Genomic DNA, 19,222 nt, shown 5'->3' on the forward strand with positions numbered 1-19,222 from the left:
AGTACCTAGTGGAACTCAGGTTTGGCGCAATATAGGCACAGGCTGTTGGTCATCCAACTCGTCTTGATGAGCACTTAGATTCAAAGATTTATTTGTTCAACATAGGTAAGTAGAGCTGATGCTGAACCCTGGCAGTACCTATTGGAACTCAGGTTTGGTGCAACATAGGCACATGTTGTTTTGGTCATCCGACTCGTCTTGATGAGCATTTAGGAGAGTAGTACCCAAGATAGAGCTGATGCTGAACCCTGGCAGTACCTATTGGAATTCTAGTTTGGTGCAACAAAGGCAAACGCTGTTTTGGTCATCTCACTCGTCTTGATGAGCACTTAGGAGAGCAAATTATGTGTTTTTATATGCGGAGCAGCGTGATTACCGCCAGTAGGTGTCCAGACGGGATAGTTTATCGCTCAATTGTGTGGTGTGGACGCAAAAATAAATCTTCCTTATAAAAAGTACTGGGCGACCGTATAAGATGTAATAAGAGCTTATGAAATTGTATATTACGTGTGGATGATATTGGCAATTTGATTTTGTCGTCTGGACATGTTTTTAATGGACAAAGTAAAAGCTATAACAGACAGGCGTACCGGACAGCGTCCTGGGTCCTGCCATTACGTACCCACTCGATCGAACATGGAATAAGCCTCGGACTCTCGGAGTAATTAACAATGGAGCCGCCATTAACAGGCGTTCCCCTCTGTCGAAAATAGGCGGCCAATGGTCAACCACATGTCAACCATATGTATGGACTGACGTTTATCTGACATGACGTACCTATACATTTGATGTGCCCCTCCCCCGCAAAAAACGGCAGACAATTTTGTACCGAAAATTTTAGACATGGCGTCTCCGTTGGTTATATCCTCTAAGCTCGGACTGGATTAAATTCGCGGTCCGGTACGTTTAGGTAGAGAAACTCCGCGAGCCCTTACAAAGCTCTGCTTTTTGCTAGTTCTCCTTTAGGCCTCGTGCTATGTACAATCAGCAGAGAGAGGTGTGCCCCGCCCCCCCCCCCATGCATACAATCAGTCTATGCAGCGGGGGTCACCTCTCTTTGCAGCTGACTACATACCTCTCGGAGTCATTAACAATGGAGCCGCCATTAACAGGCGTTCCCCTCTGTCGAAAATAGGCGGCCAATGGTCAACCCCATGTCAACCATATGTATAGACTGACGGTTATCTGACATGACGTTCCTATACATTTGATGTGCCCCTCCCCCGCATAAAACGGCAGACTATTTTGTACCGAAAATTTTAGACATATGGCGTCTCCGTTGGTTATATCCTCTAAGACATACCTGGATAGCGCAAACTACTACCTACCGCGCCCTGTGCAGCTCAATAACAATTTTAAAAGTAATGCTGGCTGGTTTAATACGGCTACTTTTAAAAATAATGATAATATGTTATATTGACAGTTACCTGCCTTTTTTAGGGTTTTGTATGAGTATTTTATTAGCAGTATAATACACATTATTTAAATATGGTGCGAATGGGCACAATTAAATGGGACAAAGCTCAACGATGTGCCCCAGTACATAATATTATTTCTTCTGATTTCCCCAGATATAATCCTCAACCCTGGAAATTTATGGTAAATATACAGACCAACTCATATAAATAGTAAAGTTGCGGTCGGCCGAAGTCATGCCGAAATTGTTTTAGCGCTAGGTAGTTAAACGATAATTAGATCGTAGGTATATTTACCACCCATTAAATTTATATCCTTCACTATTAAAGTGGGTAATAGAATTCCTTGAATTCTTGTCGCATTTCTGACGGAACACCTTTTGTGGCTAGTGTACGTTGAAATCACTGGTTATATAGGCGTCCGTACCTATGTGTTGCCATCGTTATTAACCGCAGTTGCTTGCAGCGGGGGGCACCCCCAACAAGGAATTCCTGCAATCAGTGGTCAGAAGCGCAGGATACTTTGGATGCAGGCAGCGCACGAGCGAACGTTGTCTCTGATGATCTCCATCCTTTGGGGAGGTCTTTATCCAGCAGTTTCGGCTGATATGATAATTATATATAGGTACATCATTTACAGGAGGGTCAATCGCGCATAGGATGGTTGCTCTCGTATGAATACCAAAGAATGTGGATTGCTGAAAGAGACCTCTGGAAGAAACGAATGTACCCTGAGAATACCACCTTCAACGTTGACGTAGTGAAAAGTTACGTCTTGAGCTTCAAGAATGCGCAGCATCCCCCAAAACCTGAGAAAAAGAAAATGTTTAAAATGAAAAAGTAAGATTTATACCTACTTACAAGCAGATAGAACTATAATTCCCCTTACAGAGCCCCATGACATCGTCGTTGGATAAGCTCAGCACGGCCCTATTTCCCTTTTCAAATTGTTGGCTTTTTCTCTGTTTAGACTTTACTTACAAAACAAATGGTAGGTACGTATGGGCCGTGTGGCCTAAAAAGGTATAGGTAGGTATTTTATTTATTTATTTAAACTTCATTGCACAAAAGAAAACATATCGTACAAAAGGCGGACTTAAATGCCAAAACCATTCTACCAGTTAACCTTAAGGCAAAGCAGAGAGATTGTAGGCGATGCTACTAATCACTAAAGCTAATCTAATCTAGGTATATATATGGGTATGACTCCGTTGAGGTGCGAGGTTGTTGTTTTTGTTGTTTATGTATTCAACTTTGTAACATTGTTTTCATGACTAAAAAGTTAAAACTGATTGAGATTTTACATAATGACAGCGTTTTACACAAAAATAAAACGCTAATTAAATAACTTACCATATTCGAAACCCAAGAATAATATTGAGAGTGGCAACACCGTTTGTAGGTCGCATTGTCCTTTTCTAGCATATATGTCTCTCTCTCTCACACACTCCCACCACAGCAGTTTTGCTTTTGACAGTTACACAAGGCAAATTTTAAAGTCATTGTCTCAAAATTATACATATTTACACCAGGCAGGATTAAAAGTTTAGGTTTCGAATATGGTAAGTTATTTAATTAGCGTTTTATTTTTGTGTAAAACGCTGTCATTAAACAACTGTACCGATATTCGAAACCTAAGAATAATATTGAGACGTGTTTGTTATCGCCTGGTGGTGGGAAGACGCCAAGCCAATGTGATTACTGATTATACATGTACTTATTATGTATATGTAATATTATTATATTACGAGTGTTTAATTAATTATGTAGTACACCCTTTATTTTAACACCTGTGAGGAGAGAGGTATTTATTACAGTAAAGCATACAATTTGATATACCATTATATTATGATACTAACTTTACATTTCATATACGTACTTAATGTACTTATAAATGTTCAAAGAGAAAAAGTGAGTCACCACAATGGTGCTATACTTAATTATATGTATGTGAAAACTAGGTAAAAGAAGATGAGATAAGTCAGTCTACTCTTCAAGGAGCATACAACATCTGTGATAAGGAGTGATGTAAGTAATTCAAGTATGAAAAGAATAAAAAGTCATAAAGTACTCGAGTAGTTTTTATTTATAACTCCCAATTATTAACAAATTTGATAATAATTATCTAGTAAAGTAAGCAGTTGCAGGAATATAACAAGGACAAGACCTTTCTTATTTCCAGAATCCCTCGGTATTGAGTAGACGAATATTTAAAATATTCGTTATAATTCACTATCACTACCCACAAAGTTAATATTGGGTACCTACTTACTAAAATGTCATAGGGAATTACTAAATTCCTTTAATGACCGTGGATCAGTGTGAGCTATATCCTTGGTTAAAGTCACAACACGCACACTAACACATTTTCGTTGAAGTATGTTATTGTATTCTGAGAGATGAGAAGTCGGATTTGTCGCTCGACCGATCCGCAATTTGTACTGAGCGAGCAAAATCGATAAATCCAACAATTACATGAGACTAAAATATAATAATTGTGTTTGAATGTAATTAAACGTATATGTAAAAAAAAAAAATATTACATGTGAAATGTAACACTTTCTTTTTGTAAATTTGATGTCCCCGACGTCTTTTTATAACAAAAAACCGAGCAAACAGGCATTTTTGTGCAGCAGTGTTCACGCGCGCGTCTGGACTCGGTCTAGTGAAAAATCCAAGTGCAACTAGTTTTATTACCCGCGCTAGATTAGATTGACGCGCTAATCTTGTACCTCGGCAGAGGGGAAATAGTGCGAATGCCGCCTCCCTTCCGTGTTGCTCGAAGGAAAAACAGCAAAACAGCAAGCCAATGACTTTAAAATTTGCCTTGTGTAACTGTCAAAAGCAAAACTGCTGTGGTGGGAGTGTGTGAGAGAGAGAGACGTATATGCTAGAAAAGGACAATGCGACCTACAAACGGTGTTGCCACTCTCAATATTATTCTTAGGTTTCGAATATCGGTACAGTTGTTTAATATTATTTTAGATTCACTCACTTTATTGTTTGTCAAATCTGTCATCGAATTTAATTTCGTGTAGCTACCGCTGGCGCTAGTTATGCGCGCCTAATGCCGCGCCACGATGTGACCCGACCGGATGGTACAAGTTCGATCGGTTAATCCGTGTACTTAATTCATCTCTTTTTTGTATTAGCTGTGTAAAATGTGTGTAATCAATTTTTCGGTTTATTTTATGTTTCTTTACTTATTTTTTTGTCTGTTACCTTCCGTGATTATTTCTCACTTGATGGTCTAATCGGAAGATCAGCGCTGGAAGTCGCCAGCAACATGCTGAGATGGGACCATTTCGTGACACTTTATTTTTCACTATGTTTTTTCAATGTATGTCTGTTGTCTGTGTGTTTACGAATAAAAAACTATTCTATTCTATTCTATTCTAAATATATGACTAAACTCATGTTTAGTTACTTACTCTTAGTTAGTTATAGTCTGGGCTGTAACCGCGAAGTTCGCAAATTGCGGGCATTTTTCTCTGTCACTCTTATTACGCCTTCATTGGAGTAAAAGAGAAAGATCCCCGCAATTTGCGAATATCGGTTTTCGCGGTAGCCCCTCTGTATCTTTAGGTATTTAAATAAAAGTAAACAAAATCTACCCTCAAATGGCTTCTTAAGCCGGTTGAGGGTAGATAAAAACATTAGATGATCAAATAATGTAGGTAAATTCAGGTCGTTCAGTGACTGACCCAGGCGGTTTTGTATTTGGTTGGTGGCTAACGTTATAAGTTTATAACTACCCGAAAATGTACAAATTATTTGTTTACTTGTATTTAAATACCTAAAGATACAGAGTATAGTAGTAGTCACGTCATGTTGGAATTGATGCCTCTTTCTGCACGGTGCACGTACTGCACGTTGATTAATTGAAGAGTAGCGGTAATGTTGTATTCTCTTAACGACTTTAAATCACCAATCGTCTGTCGTCGTCAAAAGGTCATTTTTCGCGCTTCAATGAATTGACTTTGACGAACCGAATGGAGCCGAGAATGCCCGAAAGGAGGAGTTTCGCCCCATTGGTCGGGTATTCTCTTTGCTATTATCTTTATAATTTGTTCAGGTTTGAAGGTATCGGCAGTAAGACTACATCTAAACGCCCCAAAGATGACAAAGCGATGAACTACAAGAAAGATCTGAAGAATAAGAAGCCTGAGAAAAAAGAAGACGCCTGAACATTGATTCAATTTTCGCTAATTTCTGTGCGATATTTTTACTACGACAATTGTAACAAATTAATCTAATGAAATAACTGTAAATCCTGTGAAATCTGTCAATATACTTAGTTGTTCTCTATTCCATTGGGTGAAAACTAGTGAAAATATTTTATCTTTATTTTTTATATATAACTTTATTGCAAATATACAAAAATAATGTGCAAATGGCGGACTTAATGCCTAATGGCATTATCTACCAGTCAACCATCGGGCCAAACAAATCCATGTAAAAATGGTGCAAGGAGAAAGAAAAAGCATATTTATTAGAACTACCGAAAACTACTGAAACACTTGATAAATACACAAATAGAAATACTAAAATATATGTAATTATTTTTATAGGATTTTTTCGGAAATTTTATACATTGTTTTAAGTTTTCGATCAATAAAACCATCAAACTGTATGTAGCTCGTTTCTGTTTGAATATTAACCGCATTCTTGAAACCATCTCTCGGTTATAAAGTCAGAAATATTAGAAGATGAAGAAAGGTCAATGTAATTTGAACCCTTAATTCGTAAATATAAGTTAAGATTCGCCCAAATCCACTGGTGGATAGAGACGGTGGTGGATCCTACTGGGCAGAGGGATCAAACTTTTTGGTGAAAGACGAATCTAATTTGAACCTTAAATCGGATTGCTAAGGTTGAAATTAAATTGACACGTTTTTTGTGGTAGATAAATCGTACGTGGAAAAGGGTTAATAAATTTAAATTACTATGAAAATGATTAATAAGTACAACCCACATTTGGCGTAAAACTTTATTTCTAAACCGTACCGATAATAAAATGAAGTACAATTATCAGTTGGCATTCTTATATTCGGCAACAACAGCATAGATGTTAATTGTTTCACGTAGACGAAGGACAGTCAGCAAGGTCAAAGGACTCGGCACTTATTGTGCCCAGTTTTGGGTATCGTCTTGGGTCCATTCGTTTTTAGTCAAGTTCATAAATTAGTCCTATTCTGCTTTCGTCACTCATTCTACATTCGTCACAATCGTCGGTGGCTTTCAATGTAGAATGAGTGACGAAAGCAGAATAGGACTAATTTAAGAACTTGACGAAAAACGAATGGGACGACCCTAGACGATACCCCAGTTTTGATGTTGCTGATTTTACAATATAAAAACCGAACAAGTAGTAGTAGTAGATTATGACACCAACCAAGTTATAAAAGCGTTACTTTGTACTATAGGTACTTGTTATTATTTGAAACAATCCCATATAACATGCCTTAGTGTTATCTTAGCTGAAATCTCCCAATGCTCGATGTCGTAAATTCATATGATACAGTCAGCAGCAGAAGTTGCCAAGCGGGCGAAGTGTTCAAAATGAGCTTGACGCGACTTTATTGTTAAGAGAATAAGAGCGTGTCAAGGTAATTTTGAACACCTCGCCCGCTTAGCAACTTCTGCTGCTGACTTTACCAGCACGTCTAGCACATGTTGTCGTAAAGCGCGCGACTTGACACATGTTGTCGCGCGAGTCTTGGTAGAACGTGCTAGATGTGCTGCTCAGTACAATCAGCTTCAAATATTGAGTGACGACCAAAGTGGCCAAAAATATCGTAACACACCTTTGTTATCATACAAACAAGGATGTGAATCGATATAGGGTCATTGCGTCAGTTTACCATCCAGTGCTTGTTTCCGTCCACTTGGCGTAGTTGCTACAGAATTCCGTATAATTTGAATATATGCCGATATATTCAAGAAATGCATATAATTTGAATATACGCAATTTTTTGTAGCAACTACGCCAAGTGGACGGACACAGGCACTGGACGGTAAACTGACGCAATGACCCTTTTCGGCCGTCAGTATTTATATGAATGCTGACTGTACATCGTTTTCTTATTTAATGTTAGACGAACACTTTCAATAAAATAAATCTATCACTTGCTATCACTATACAGATTTTTCGCCTAATTATATAGTTATAATTTTTATATGAGGGGCCCATTTCATGAGGTTTGTATTGTTGTCAGACATAAATATAACAATGTAGTATAAAATGAGAATAGAGTGAGACAAATTACACATGATATTATTAAAAAATGCAAGGTACAGTTATATTTCTGATCTACTAACAGGGCTACTATATGCATATCAAAAGGGTTCCAATAACTATCAAAGAAAACAAACCATTATTACTTCATATGAAGAATGAAAAAAGTTACTTAACCAAATCAGTCGATAACATTACTATCTCTATAATATTAATTAATTATGCGGTTAACATTAATTTGCCATTAACCATCTTGTTATTTAAAGGGGTTAATGCATCCCATATATTTAAGGGCCACCCACACTAGCGTCTCCTGAGCGTCGGCGCCTAGCCAACTCTAGGCTGCTACTTGAGGCAACGTTGGCGCAACGTTTCCATAACGTTGACTAGACGCCGACGCTCAAAAGACGCTAGTGTGGGTTCTCTCTATAGTTCGTTATTTTTAGCATTAGAACAAGACTACGCGATATTGACGTCTTTTATTTTTAATCAGTAACTATTACTTATGAAAGCTAAAGAATGTAAATAATCGTATATGATTCATAATTGTTACATATTTGCTGTGAATTATGTGTTTTTCAATAAAAAGACACGTCTAGATTTTTTACCTTTTTTCTAATGGAAAAAAAAACGAACTATAAGGGCATTGGATAGATTCGTGATTACAAATATTGCAGGTACTAAAACGCAACACTATTTTTGTAACTATAAATATAAAACATCATTAATTTTTATCAGAATGTTACACTCCACACATCATAATTTGACATTGTAAATGTTCGGTTAGTGCTAAATGACGAGTAGGTATAACTATAATAAAACAATCAGTAGAAACGTGGTCGCTACATGATCAAATAAAGTGCACTAATTTGGTTGATATAATTTGGAATGGCAATGTATTGAATTAGTAATTTTGTGTATCTATCTGGGACATTGTGTTGTTTCGTTAGTTTCCCTATAGATTAACCGAACTGGAAGCTAAATGCGGATCCAGGGAAGCCCCCTCCCGACTGGAAATCAAAGTGTTGGCCCCCGCGGTTGAAGAAAGTCTGGAACACTACGTTCGGGTCGATGTCTGCAACAAAAATGTCAATAGTCAATTGCCGCTTATTAAAAAACTTAAATAAAAATACATAACATATGAATAACAAAGATATCTCAGGAACCAGAAGTGATAAGTCTTAGAAATGGTGCATACCCACTTTATAAATGGATTCTAAACGGCCAAGGTGATACAGGAATTTTAAAGCTAGTCTAGTCTGTGATTAACAGACATTAAAGAATCGATTGGATTTTCTACCAACTAGCACAGAAAAAATAATGTAAATATTTAAAAACACGCTGCTCAATCGTTTTGTGCTTGTTTTGATGGTCAGCAAGGTTGTGTGTTGCGAGCGTGCCACCATAATGATATAAATAAACAATATACTAAATTATAAATAATGAATATGTCGTAGTCAGATCGTATAATCCGCCGTATTACATTACGGCTAGCCGTTTTCAAAAACAGGGGCGTTTTGAAATGCGGCGGTTCGACGATTAGCCGGATTGTCATTGCGATACGTTCTTCAATAAGGCGGCCTACGTTTAGCCGCATCGTACTACTATTTAGATAGTAGAGTGACCAGTTATTTCGGTCGCCTACGTAACCGGAGTTTGACAATGTTTGCAATTTAATTTATTTTTACCATGGTCCCACCGCACTAGATGTGTTTGTTTTCCAAAACATTTCCTTCACAACTTAAATAGACGGAGGGGCTTTGCGGGGCTCTTATTTCTGGGCGGTTTGCCCGCGAAGTAGGCTTGTGCCTGCTCGGTCACTACAGAGAGCGCTCCGCTCTCGGTCAATGGGTCAAACGAACTAGTTCGGTCTTTTAGTTCCTTTAGTTCAGTTCGGTCGTAGAGAGCTGGAATGAATATGAAACGATTTTTCAGTAGTTTTTTTTAATATCTTTGGCAACTGAATTACGATTCACGTTGTACGATACTATATGACGGTTAAACATTAAAAAGCCTGACAAAATAAAAAAACATTGATTTTCCTTAATACTTTTCAGGTTTAAGACTGTTTTTCACTCTTTTATCTCGTTCGCACTCGTGCCAGCGTCATTGTGAACCATTTCGTTCAGTCTATTTTCTGTTTCACTCATGTCAAGCGCTCACCAATCCCACTGAACTAAAGGACCGAAAGACCGATTATGAGCGTGCAATAAGATTTAGTTCCTTTCGGTCCTTTATGGGATTTCATTCTTAACAGTTCATCGTTCATGACCGACACAAGCCTACCGCGAAGCGGGGCTCCGTCTAGTTAAGTTGCGAAGGAAATGTTTTTTGAAAAGAAACAGTCCGACGAACTCCAGATTTGATGGACACCCCAGCGTTTTTCATAGTTTGTTGTTGTTATGTCAGGCAGCGCCACGAGTGTTAAAAATGGGAACTAAAAACTGTCAAAGCGGCGGCTAATGACTCGCTGTATTACATTACGGCTAGCCGTGTTGAAGAACGTATGGCGTCGAATACATTCCGGCGGATTTTCATTCAGCCGCATTCAATCCGGCTAATCGTTAAACCGCCGCATTTCAAAACGCCCCTGTTTTTGAAAACGGCTAGCCGTAATGTAATACGGCGGATTATACGATCCGACTGCGACAAATATACCATGCGATTTACATCAGTGCCAATTTACCCTACCAATGAATGATTTGAGAAAGTACGAAACTTGGCACGACATATAGAAAATTAGAAAGTAGACCACCGACCGCTTTGAACCATGGGTCAAGGTTACAATCGCCAATGTAACTTCTATTTATCAGTATATGTATATCTACGATTTTCGGCTAGAACTCTTACGATTGACATGGTGTAGTAGAAACATTTTTTTGATTTGGGTTAAAGTCATCCCCTAGCTAGGGCTAATGTAGCCCGTAGTTACGGTTAATAAAAATATTTTTGAAGTGAAAACTTCTTTAGCGGCGCTGAGCACTTTTTGAGGTGGGGAAAAAATGATAAACTCGAGACAGCGCAAGGCGTAACGCGTAAGGCGTCTCTCCTCTCTTTCTACCGCACGGCGAAAATGTATGCCTGAGCCGGCTGTTTCATGTAGGCGGCGCAGGGCGCTTGCGTGACTTTATGTTATGTGTGACGGACAATGTTATCCACCTAAGAACTTTAGTCATAACGTATCATAATCAGGGCAATTACATATTTAAAACTGGACTTTTATATTAAGCAATAAAGCTCAATGTTCTAATCTTGTACGGGCTGAAATACGAGGATCTCACAGTTACATTCTAACTTAACACATTCGACACCGCGTACCCGACTCTCGGGCACTCGTAAACTTTACTCAGATGCCGGCATACCCGCTAGTCGGGCAAGAGCTATAAACCTACACGCGACGCCGAAGTGCCCGACAGGCGGGCAAGCATTGCATCTTCACTACCTCAGGGCTGCCACTGCCAGTAACAGAAAAAATTGTAAGTCTTCTGATTATTATGTGGTCGAAAAGTTGGTACAGTTGATTATTATATTTTATTACTTCACTTTGTATTTTTATTTACTTTACATAATGCGATTACAAAATAAAAATTCTTATTAGTTGGTTACGTGAAATTGCATACACGGGTATGTATCAATAGGAGTTAGAATTAGGAGAAGAACAAAACGGGGAGCCTAAACAGATGTGACAGCAGATTTAATTTTATCCACGTACTTATACGAAAGTTACTTGGCAAAGCCCTGAGCGTCCGCCGCTTGCCCGACTAGCGGGTTCGCGGCGTGCGGCATTGAGTTGCACGTCGTTGCCCGACTAGCGAGTACTGTCGGTTTCTGGGGTATTGTTTGAAATTTTGCCTGGTTGCGAAAGTGTTAATATCACTCTAATATAATTCAATAAAGCTACATCTTGATGAAATCGCTAGTAAAAATGGACTCTAGTACTGGCGAATAAAACTCAAAATATCATGACCAAATATATTTAGATGCGAGGTCTGCAAGGTAACTTTACAATTTCTATTCGAATTTTAAACAATTAACGCTACAAATTTAAGCTCACTGGCCAGCAATTTCGGAACTGAAGTTTTTCAGTAGAAAGGAGGATGGGTCAATTATACATAGTGCTGCAGACATTTTGGACTAGTCATTGAGTTTTCGCTTCTGTCGGCACTCCCGGAGTGCAACCCGTTGTTTTTTTTTTAGTTTTAATCGTGTGTCGATAGTCAGTAAATATACTGTGACTACAAAATGAACTACCACAATAACCCTCTAACTGTCTTTTCTCTTTGCTTGAACATTTTCTTTACTCTTCCGATGTTACGACAGCGAGAGATTCGGCGAATATACGCGATGGCGTCTCTTTCATTTTCCTTGGGCAGTGAGAGCCATTACGAACATTCGCCGAATCCCGATATGTGTGGCCGCACCCTAAGAGTGCACGAGCAACTATGTCTCCGCAACTTTTTTTTTGTCTCTGTCGCACTTGACTTCGACACTTGAGTGCAACAGAGACTGTTGCTCGTGCGCGCCTACTCTAAGATAAGGGGAGCTCGGCGCAGTAATTTTAGAGTGAAGGAGAAAGCACTAACCGGCCATGCCGCCGCTGTCGTCGTCCATGTCGTGGCCGTGGTCGTAGCGCGCGCGCTTCTTGGGGTCGCTGAGCACGCCGTAGGCCTCGCCCACCTCCTTGAAGCGGCGCTCCTGCTCGCGCCGCTCGCCCTCCGGCGCGCCCGCGTGCCGGTCCGGGTGGTGCACGAGCGCGCGCTTCCTGAATACATCAAATTAACATAACTACATTTGTGCAATTTTTAGCAAATGGGTACTTTGTCGATGGTCAATAAGGCGCTCCTGTCATTAAAACGCTTTACACATCTTACTTCTGTCGTCCTAACTGGAATCCTAACTAAAAATTAAAAATATGTACTTCCTGGTTCATGCAGTCAGACTCTTACTAAATGCGGTTACACCTTTAGCATTTAGGATTCTGAATTAAGTAAGATATATGAGTAAACATATATAGACTCGATTAGCGATCCACCTTATGGGCGACCGACCCGTTGGTATTTTCACATTCTGTGTTTTTGGTGTTTGTTTATGTTTTCAAGTTTTTTCTTATCAAGAATTGTTCCGAGACATGTTGTTCGAAGTTTTGTTGTATTCAGGTGAAAAATCATGTTTGTGCTTCGTTAATATACTCATAGTTAACTTTTTATGTAAAAATTAAACAGGACCGAAGCCGAGTCTACGAGAGTCCTGTAGACGACCCCTAGGAGCCTAGCCAAGATGACATCATGACAATCGTTGATAGAAAACGCCAGTCGAAACTTAAATAATGTTTTAAGATTCAATAGAAATCCTAATATTAGTTTCATTTATATGTGATCACCACACCCACATAAGGAACTTTATCTGCAAGTAAGTCACTAAATATGTATTCCATAAATTAGGCAAATAAACATACTTACTACTTATTTGACTTTTATATCAAGTTAAAATTATTTGCACATATAATTTACATCATGATGCTAAACATTACATACCTGTAAGCCTTCTTAATATCATCTTCAGATGCACATTTCTCAACCCCAAGTATTTTATAATAGTCTTTGCGTTTGGACTTCTTAAGAGCAAGTTTGGCCTCTTGGAGTAATATTTTGTTTTCTTTGCTTTTATCAATCTTGTATAGTCTCTCATAGTCCTTGACTGCCTCCTCGAACTCTCCCAATTCTGTGTAGCATTTGGCTCGACGGAGAAGGGCTTTCACATAATTTTCATCTAATTCAAGAGCAGCGGTGCAAGCCTCTGCGGCTTCCTTAATTTGGTTGAGTTTGGCGCACACTGTGGCCTTGTTGAAGTAGAGCTTGGCATTGACGGCTCTGTTGTTTTTGTCGATTTTGAGGGCTTCATTGTACAGGGTAAGGGCTTGCTGCCAGCGGCCCATCTTGAACGCCTCATTTCCTAAAAAAAAAAGGGATATAAAACGGATATTTTTTGCCACTTGACTTTTTATGAAAATTAACAGTGTGCATTATTTACGTGTCTATAATTTATAATAAATAAATTAACATTTACAGTAACAAAGCCATTGAGACCTCTCTTCCATACACGTGTTGTAACGATGCTTAACTTGATTTCTGGACATACCTATAATCATTTCTATTCTAACTGTACTACATATAAAGAATGAAGTAACAGTCATGGCGGAGGCCAGCCGAATGTTGAACGACCAGAAGTTTATTAGCTTATAAGTCAAAACATGATACTACTGGTGCTGATAAAATATAATATAATATTAATCTTATTACCTTCCTCCTTCTTTTGCTTGAGAAGTTTAGCTTTCTTATAAGTCTCCATTGCTTTCTTGTGATCTGGTGCAAGACGCAACACTTGTTGGAAATGCTTGAATGCCTGGTCATCTTTATCCTAAAAAACAAGCATGGTTTATGAATTGTTCCCTGATGTTTTTCCGACCCTTAGCCATGTTTTATAAGTTTGTGAGGATGATGTTTTATAAGGATGAGCATGAGCACTTTTACTATGGAACCAAACACGAAAATAAAATTGGCTGGTCCATGAATTTTGGCTGATCAGATGTCGATTTTCCTATCGCAAATATATTTGCTATTTCGGGGTTGGAAAGATAATAAAATTTGTTCAGTATGGCCTATATATTTAACTCTCAATACTGCTGTCAGATACTAAAAGGCTTCTTAGAACATTGACATTGTTCACAGAAGAATGACTGCCTTTTAATATCCGAAGACAGAATATTTAGCTAAGGACTGAAAAAACACCCCAAATATAGATATAACACATAATTATAATCTATGTATGTATGTGATTGGTACAAACCTCAAAATAAAGACAGAGGCCACGCACAAATATGGCCTCTGCATCCAAACTGTCATGTCTGATCATGTCATTGGCAATTTCTTGTGCTTCTTGGCAGCGTCCAATCATAGCCAAGCATTCTGCTTTGGTCAATTTGGCCCTGCAATAATAATATGATTGGTACACATAAAATCGTTCATGAACTAAACTCTTGTCAACTGTAGTTTCATGATATAGAATTATAGAAGGTAGGGATTTCTTGTCATAAATAAGCAAATATGAGAATTAATAAACATATCGCCATAATTATATACTGAATGATCACAAAAGATTCCTCCTTCTCTCTGAAAAGACTGTAGTGTGGATATTTTTATTCAAATATTTTGCATATTTTTCCACACAACACACACTTTTAGTTTAAGTAGAACCATACGGTTTTCAAAGTCAGAATAAACTTGTTGAACCTTGCGTGCGATTAAATACATGCGCCGCGTTTTTTGACCGCGAATTTTGATAGGCTCGCCTCACGTCCAGTAGTTGCTATAACAACTGCTATCATTTGTGGTGAGGTACTTATCAATTCACTGGAACTCACAATTTTTCTGGTACTACGATGGTTTCCACACATCATTTTATTTGCCAAAATGCTAATGAAATAATTAGGAAATTATATTTTGTTCGATATTTTGATTATTGTCTATGTTATACTCTGTATCTTTAGGTATTTAAATAAATGTAAACAAAATCTACTCTCAAATGGCTCCTTAAGCCAGTTGAGGGTAGAAGAAAATATTGCACGATCAAATAATGAAGGTTAAAGTCAGGTTGTTCAGTGACTGATCCAGGCAGTTTTGTAATTGGTCGGTTAACTAATAAATGTTATAACTACCCGAAAATTTACAAATTGTTTGTTTACTTTTATTTAAATACCTAAAGATACAGACTATAGGTATGGACTAAAACCATAAGTCAACAGGTGGTAATAACAAGACAGACAGGTCAGTTGAAACACAATAGATAAAACTAGTTAAAATCTGCAAATAATTACTTGGAGCTGGATGGACTGTAGTCGAGGCAGCGGTCCATGCAGAACACAGCCCGGCGGTAGTCCTCAGCCTCCATGGCGCGCTGGGCATCCTCATGCAGCCTACGCAGAGACTCCAGCGCACGGCGCTCGCTCGTTGCGCAGTCGGCGCCGCCCAGCTCCGTCGCACTACGTACGGCTTGCTCTCCGCCAGAGATGTCCCCTGTAAATACATAAAACAAAAAAATGAATTTCATGCAGGAAAGAAACAACACCACAAACCAAAGTAAAAATCTTTTAATTTAACTAAATAAAGTCTAACAATGAAACAAGCTAAAGTCAAAATTATGTTCCAGGCACTGCATAATAGTTATGTGTTTTACAAGGGGGTAAAGTTGTTGTTTAACCTGTCATGCTAATATTGATACTCGAGCAAGCGAAAGATTCCAAATTTGAACCATGAGCATAGCATAATATATTGTGAGACCATAAATATTGTGAAAAAATAATAACTTGAGCACATTTTTTCCTGTTGCTTTCAATATTCTGGAAAATTTGTTCTTACCAAGAGCAATGCAGCATTTTGCAATTCTGATGTATCCCTTGGTGAATGTTGGATCCAGCACAACAGATTTCTGAGCATCCTCCAGGGCCTTCTTGTACATGCCCAGCATCATGTAACAAGCTGATCTGTTGCCATAGTAAGAGGCATTCTCTGGGCATAGCTGGATGGCTTCATCGTACATAACAAGAGCACCCTTGTAATTTTTAAATTTGTACAAGTGGTTGCCACTCTCTTTCTTCTCCTCAGCCAGACTGAAATGTGACAAGATCAATAAATGGGTCATTCTAAGTTAAGAGGTAATCGCTTATATGAAAAAGTGGCACAACATAAATGTTAAAATTTTGATCTAATTATACAATATTTTTATTGAAACAACTCTTTTATGTATATTTGTAAGCTAATCAGTCATTTTTTTAATTATTTACCATTTTAGAAGGCACCAGGGGAGAGACCGTACTTTTTCTATGTAATAAAGAGAGAAGGGTATCTCCCCTGATCTCTTTATAAACATAAACAGAATCGAAATTTTGACCAGCCGTCTTACAAATTCGAGCAAATTAAAGTGTAATGATTTATTTAAATAAGAATTCATACCTCCACTGTACATTTTGGAAAATTATGCGCCAGGGAAAAGACACCAGGGGAGTGACTTTTTCATGTCAAATCAGATATAATTGTGAAAATATTTATTGTAAATAATTAAAATAAAGTATTTATATAATCTATGCATAAACTATAGTAAATATACAAATACAATTAAGTATTTATATCAATAATTTTGAAATAAAACTGACCAGGGGAGATACCACTTTCATAAAACAACATTGTCAAGTAAAGAGGTCAATGATCAAAATGACTGACAATTGGAACCAAAAGATGACTGTCGCAGAGTTGGTCGTTAGTATTGAATGAAATGCATTGCTATTGGGATTAAAATGGCAATAATTAAAATTATAAATCCAATATTTTTACAGTTACATAATGGCCAGGGTAGGAGACATAGAATATGGGGGACAAAATATAACATAAATATTTTTTATAAAAAGAAAAATTTAAAGGATTTTATTAATAACATTACAATCAATATTTGTTTTAATTTATGAAGTATACTAAATTTAACAGATTTATGGGAATTACATCTGGATAAAATTACTGATTAATTGAAAAACCTGCAAAGGGACAGGCCAGGGGAGTGACATTTTGCATGTTTGAGGTGCAATTGTGACAAAACTGAATTAATTAATAAATTGAAATTGACTGTCTATAGAGGAAATGCAATCTTTTAAGGGAAATTACCATAATTTATTTAAATTGTTTAAGAAAAGTATGGATATTTATCATGGACACCGTTAATACCTCTTAACTTAGAATGACCCAAATGTTTCTTCATTTGTAAACAAATGCAGTTGAATCTAACTTATAAATCTTATAATAGCTTCCACAGGCCTTTACCCAAACGGGATCTATACCTCAAGAAAGGAGGAAAATCAACAAAAACAAGAAAAGCATAAAAACATATTTTAACCGAATCTAAAAAAAAAAATTTTGTAAGAGTTATGGAAATAAAGAGGCTATAATAATAATAATATCTTCAGCTGTTGATCAATTACTATAACATTGCTATCAGCTGTACAACTTATTTATTAAACAGAGAAATTGCTCCTTGTTAAAAATTGGTCGACGGTATATTTTGATCTATGCAAGTAGGTCAAATGTCAAGGTACTATAGCTACTTACTCCTACGTTATTGGCACGTTGCAATCTAATTCATGTGCTCATTAAAAATCTAGCTAAATAAAGAACACTTGCGCTCAGCAAACAATGCATTCTTTAATCAATACCAGATTCCGTAGATTTTGGATCACAAATTCTAGGTAACTTATATGTATAGATCGCATTTACTAATACCTTTCTGGACTTTTAGGAAGTAAATCATCAATTGTAAGGTCCGCATCCACTATTTCCGATTCTGCCATTTTTATAATTTTCGGGAAATTTTTGATACAAAGGTCTCCTTTATTTTGACGACGGTTCCACAAAAGAAAGACCTAGGTCGGTGTGCAATCGGTGTGATTGTCACAAAATAGAGCCTCGATTGAATCGAAACATCGGTAATATTTGTCTATGGTTATTTGAGATAAAGCTCAATACACACGGTATCGAGCCCAACTTGGTGAGACTGTCCGACCGTGACCACCGATACAATGACCTAGCGATGTTACGATTCGACTTCACAAATCGGTTCAAACCGATTTAGGTCTGAAGTCGACTAAATCGACTTGAGTATTCCGTAAATCGACTTAAGATACGTTCACCCGCTCTAAGCGCACCCTTTCCGATTTGTTGCTGCGTCACTTTCGTTTGACATATTGAGGCATAAAATGTACACGATTCGACTTCAAACCACGAAGAAAAATGTTGCCATGCACATCGCCGCCATTATTGAGTCGAGTCAAGTCGAAACTTGGTATCTATAGGTAAAGTAAAATGTAACTTATTGTTCAAGAAGTAAGGTTCAATTTTGCATAGGCTTACGATCGATACGAGGCGGCTTAGAGATCGATTTGGCGGTATACTTGGATCGGTTTGCCCATAGAATTAGATGACAAAGAACAACTGTCAATCTTCAAAAGTGTGACCAAAAATGGAATGCAAGTGTGTGCGTAAATTGTCTATGTGAGATCAAAAATAGTGATGTCATGTTACAACATATTAATAATCTGTCGATGTTTGATTGCTTTATCGACTACTTTTTCAAATATGTTATTTTAAACATTAAAATTCTACGACATTATGGCGTATAAATAACACTTGCACTGCGTTTGCCATCAAAATCGTTGCAGACTTATCTTAATGTAACTCTCACTGTGTTGCAAAGTGAAGTTATCATGACACGCTAAACATGAACACCTTCAAAAAGGTATAACAATCGTTATTATTTGAAGTCGGTTATAAAAGCTAATATCTTAATGATGTCTTGTGAAGAAATAATTACATAGCTATTAATATACCGACAAGTTATCGATACTGTCATATGAACATTTTGTCAAGCCCTAGCGTAAACTAACGGTTTATGTTTTTACACAAAATATCCTAAATTATTGTTTTAATGTTTTAATGTTTTTAATGTTTATTTGGGCACAAACGGTACAATA

At 37.6% G+C, this 19,222-nt stretch overlaps 2 protein-coding genes across 2 annotated transcripts; one reads left to right on the forward strand and one right to left on the reverse strand.

The window, feature by feature from the left end:
* The first annotated feature begins 1,440 nt into the window (after positions 1-1,440).
* On the forward strand, positions 1,441-8,463 carry LOC134790810 (uncharacterized). Its single transcript, XM_063761768.1, has 4 exons — positions 1,441-1,599; positions 2,056-2,255; positions 5,491-6,499; positions 6,745-8,463. Exons 1-3 carry the CDS (start codon positions 1,489-1,491, stop codon positions 5,600-5,602), a joined length of 423 nt encoding a protein of 140 aa, XP_063617838.1. The 5' UTR covers positions 1,441-1,488; the 3' UTR covers positions 5,603-6,499; positions 6,745-8,463.
* Positions 7,479-18,135, reverse strand: LOC134790797 (dnaJ homolog subfamily C member 7). Its single transcript, XM_063761738.1, has 8 exons — positions 17,976-18,135; positions 16,068-16,318; positions 15,527-15,725; positions 14,500-14,638; positions 13,953-14,070; positions 13,188-13,605; positions 12,237-12,415; positions 7,479-8,728 (listed from the first exon to the last, which is right to left on the reverse strand). The coding sequence occupies exons 1-8, from the start codon at positions 18,041-18,043 to the stop codon at positions 8,616-8,618; spliced, it is 1,485 nt and encodes a 494-aa protein (XP_063617808.1). The 5' UTR covers positions 18,044-18,135; the 3' UTR covers positions 7,479-8,615.
* Positions 18,136-19,222: the final 1,087 nt, after the last annotated feature.

This window comes from Cydia splendana, chromosome 5 (genome assembly GCF_910591565.1).
Source record: "Cydia splendana chromosome 5, ilCydSple1.2, whole genome shotgun sequence".
Classification (NCBI taxonomy): Eukaryota; Metazoa; Arthropoda; class Insecta; order Lepidoptera; family Tortricidae; genus Cydia; species Cydia splendana.

Bases quoted from the DNA above. Each gene is read 5' to 3' on its own strand.
- LOC134790810 (XM_063761768.1), top strand. From the start codon at position 1,489: ATGGTGCGAATGGGCACAATTAAATGGGACAAAGCTCAACGATGTGCC. The intron at 1,600-2,055 runs GTAAATATACAG...CATCATTTACAG, and splicing joins CTCAACCCTGGAAATTTATG to GAGGGTCAATCGCGCATAGG. The intron at 2,256-5,490 runs GTAAGATTTATA...TAATTTGTTCAG, and splicing joins AAAATGTTTAAAATGAAAAA to GTTTGAAGGTATCGGCAGTA.
- LOC134790797 (XM_063761738.1), bottom strand. From the start codon at position 18,043: ATGGCAGAATCGGAAATAGTGGATGCGGACCTTACAATTGATGATTTA. The intron at 15,726-16,067 runs GTAAGAACAAAT...ATGTATTTACAG, and splicing joins AAAATGCTGCATTGCTCTTG to GGGACATCTCTGGCGGAGAG. The intron at 8,729-12,236 runs GTTAGTGCTTTC...TTTTTGTTGCAG, and splicing joins CGACAGCGGCGGCATGGCCG to ACATCGACCCGAACGTAGTG.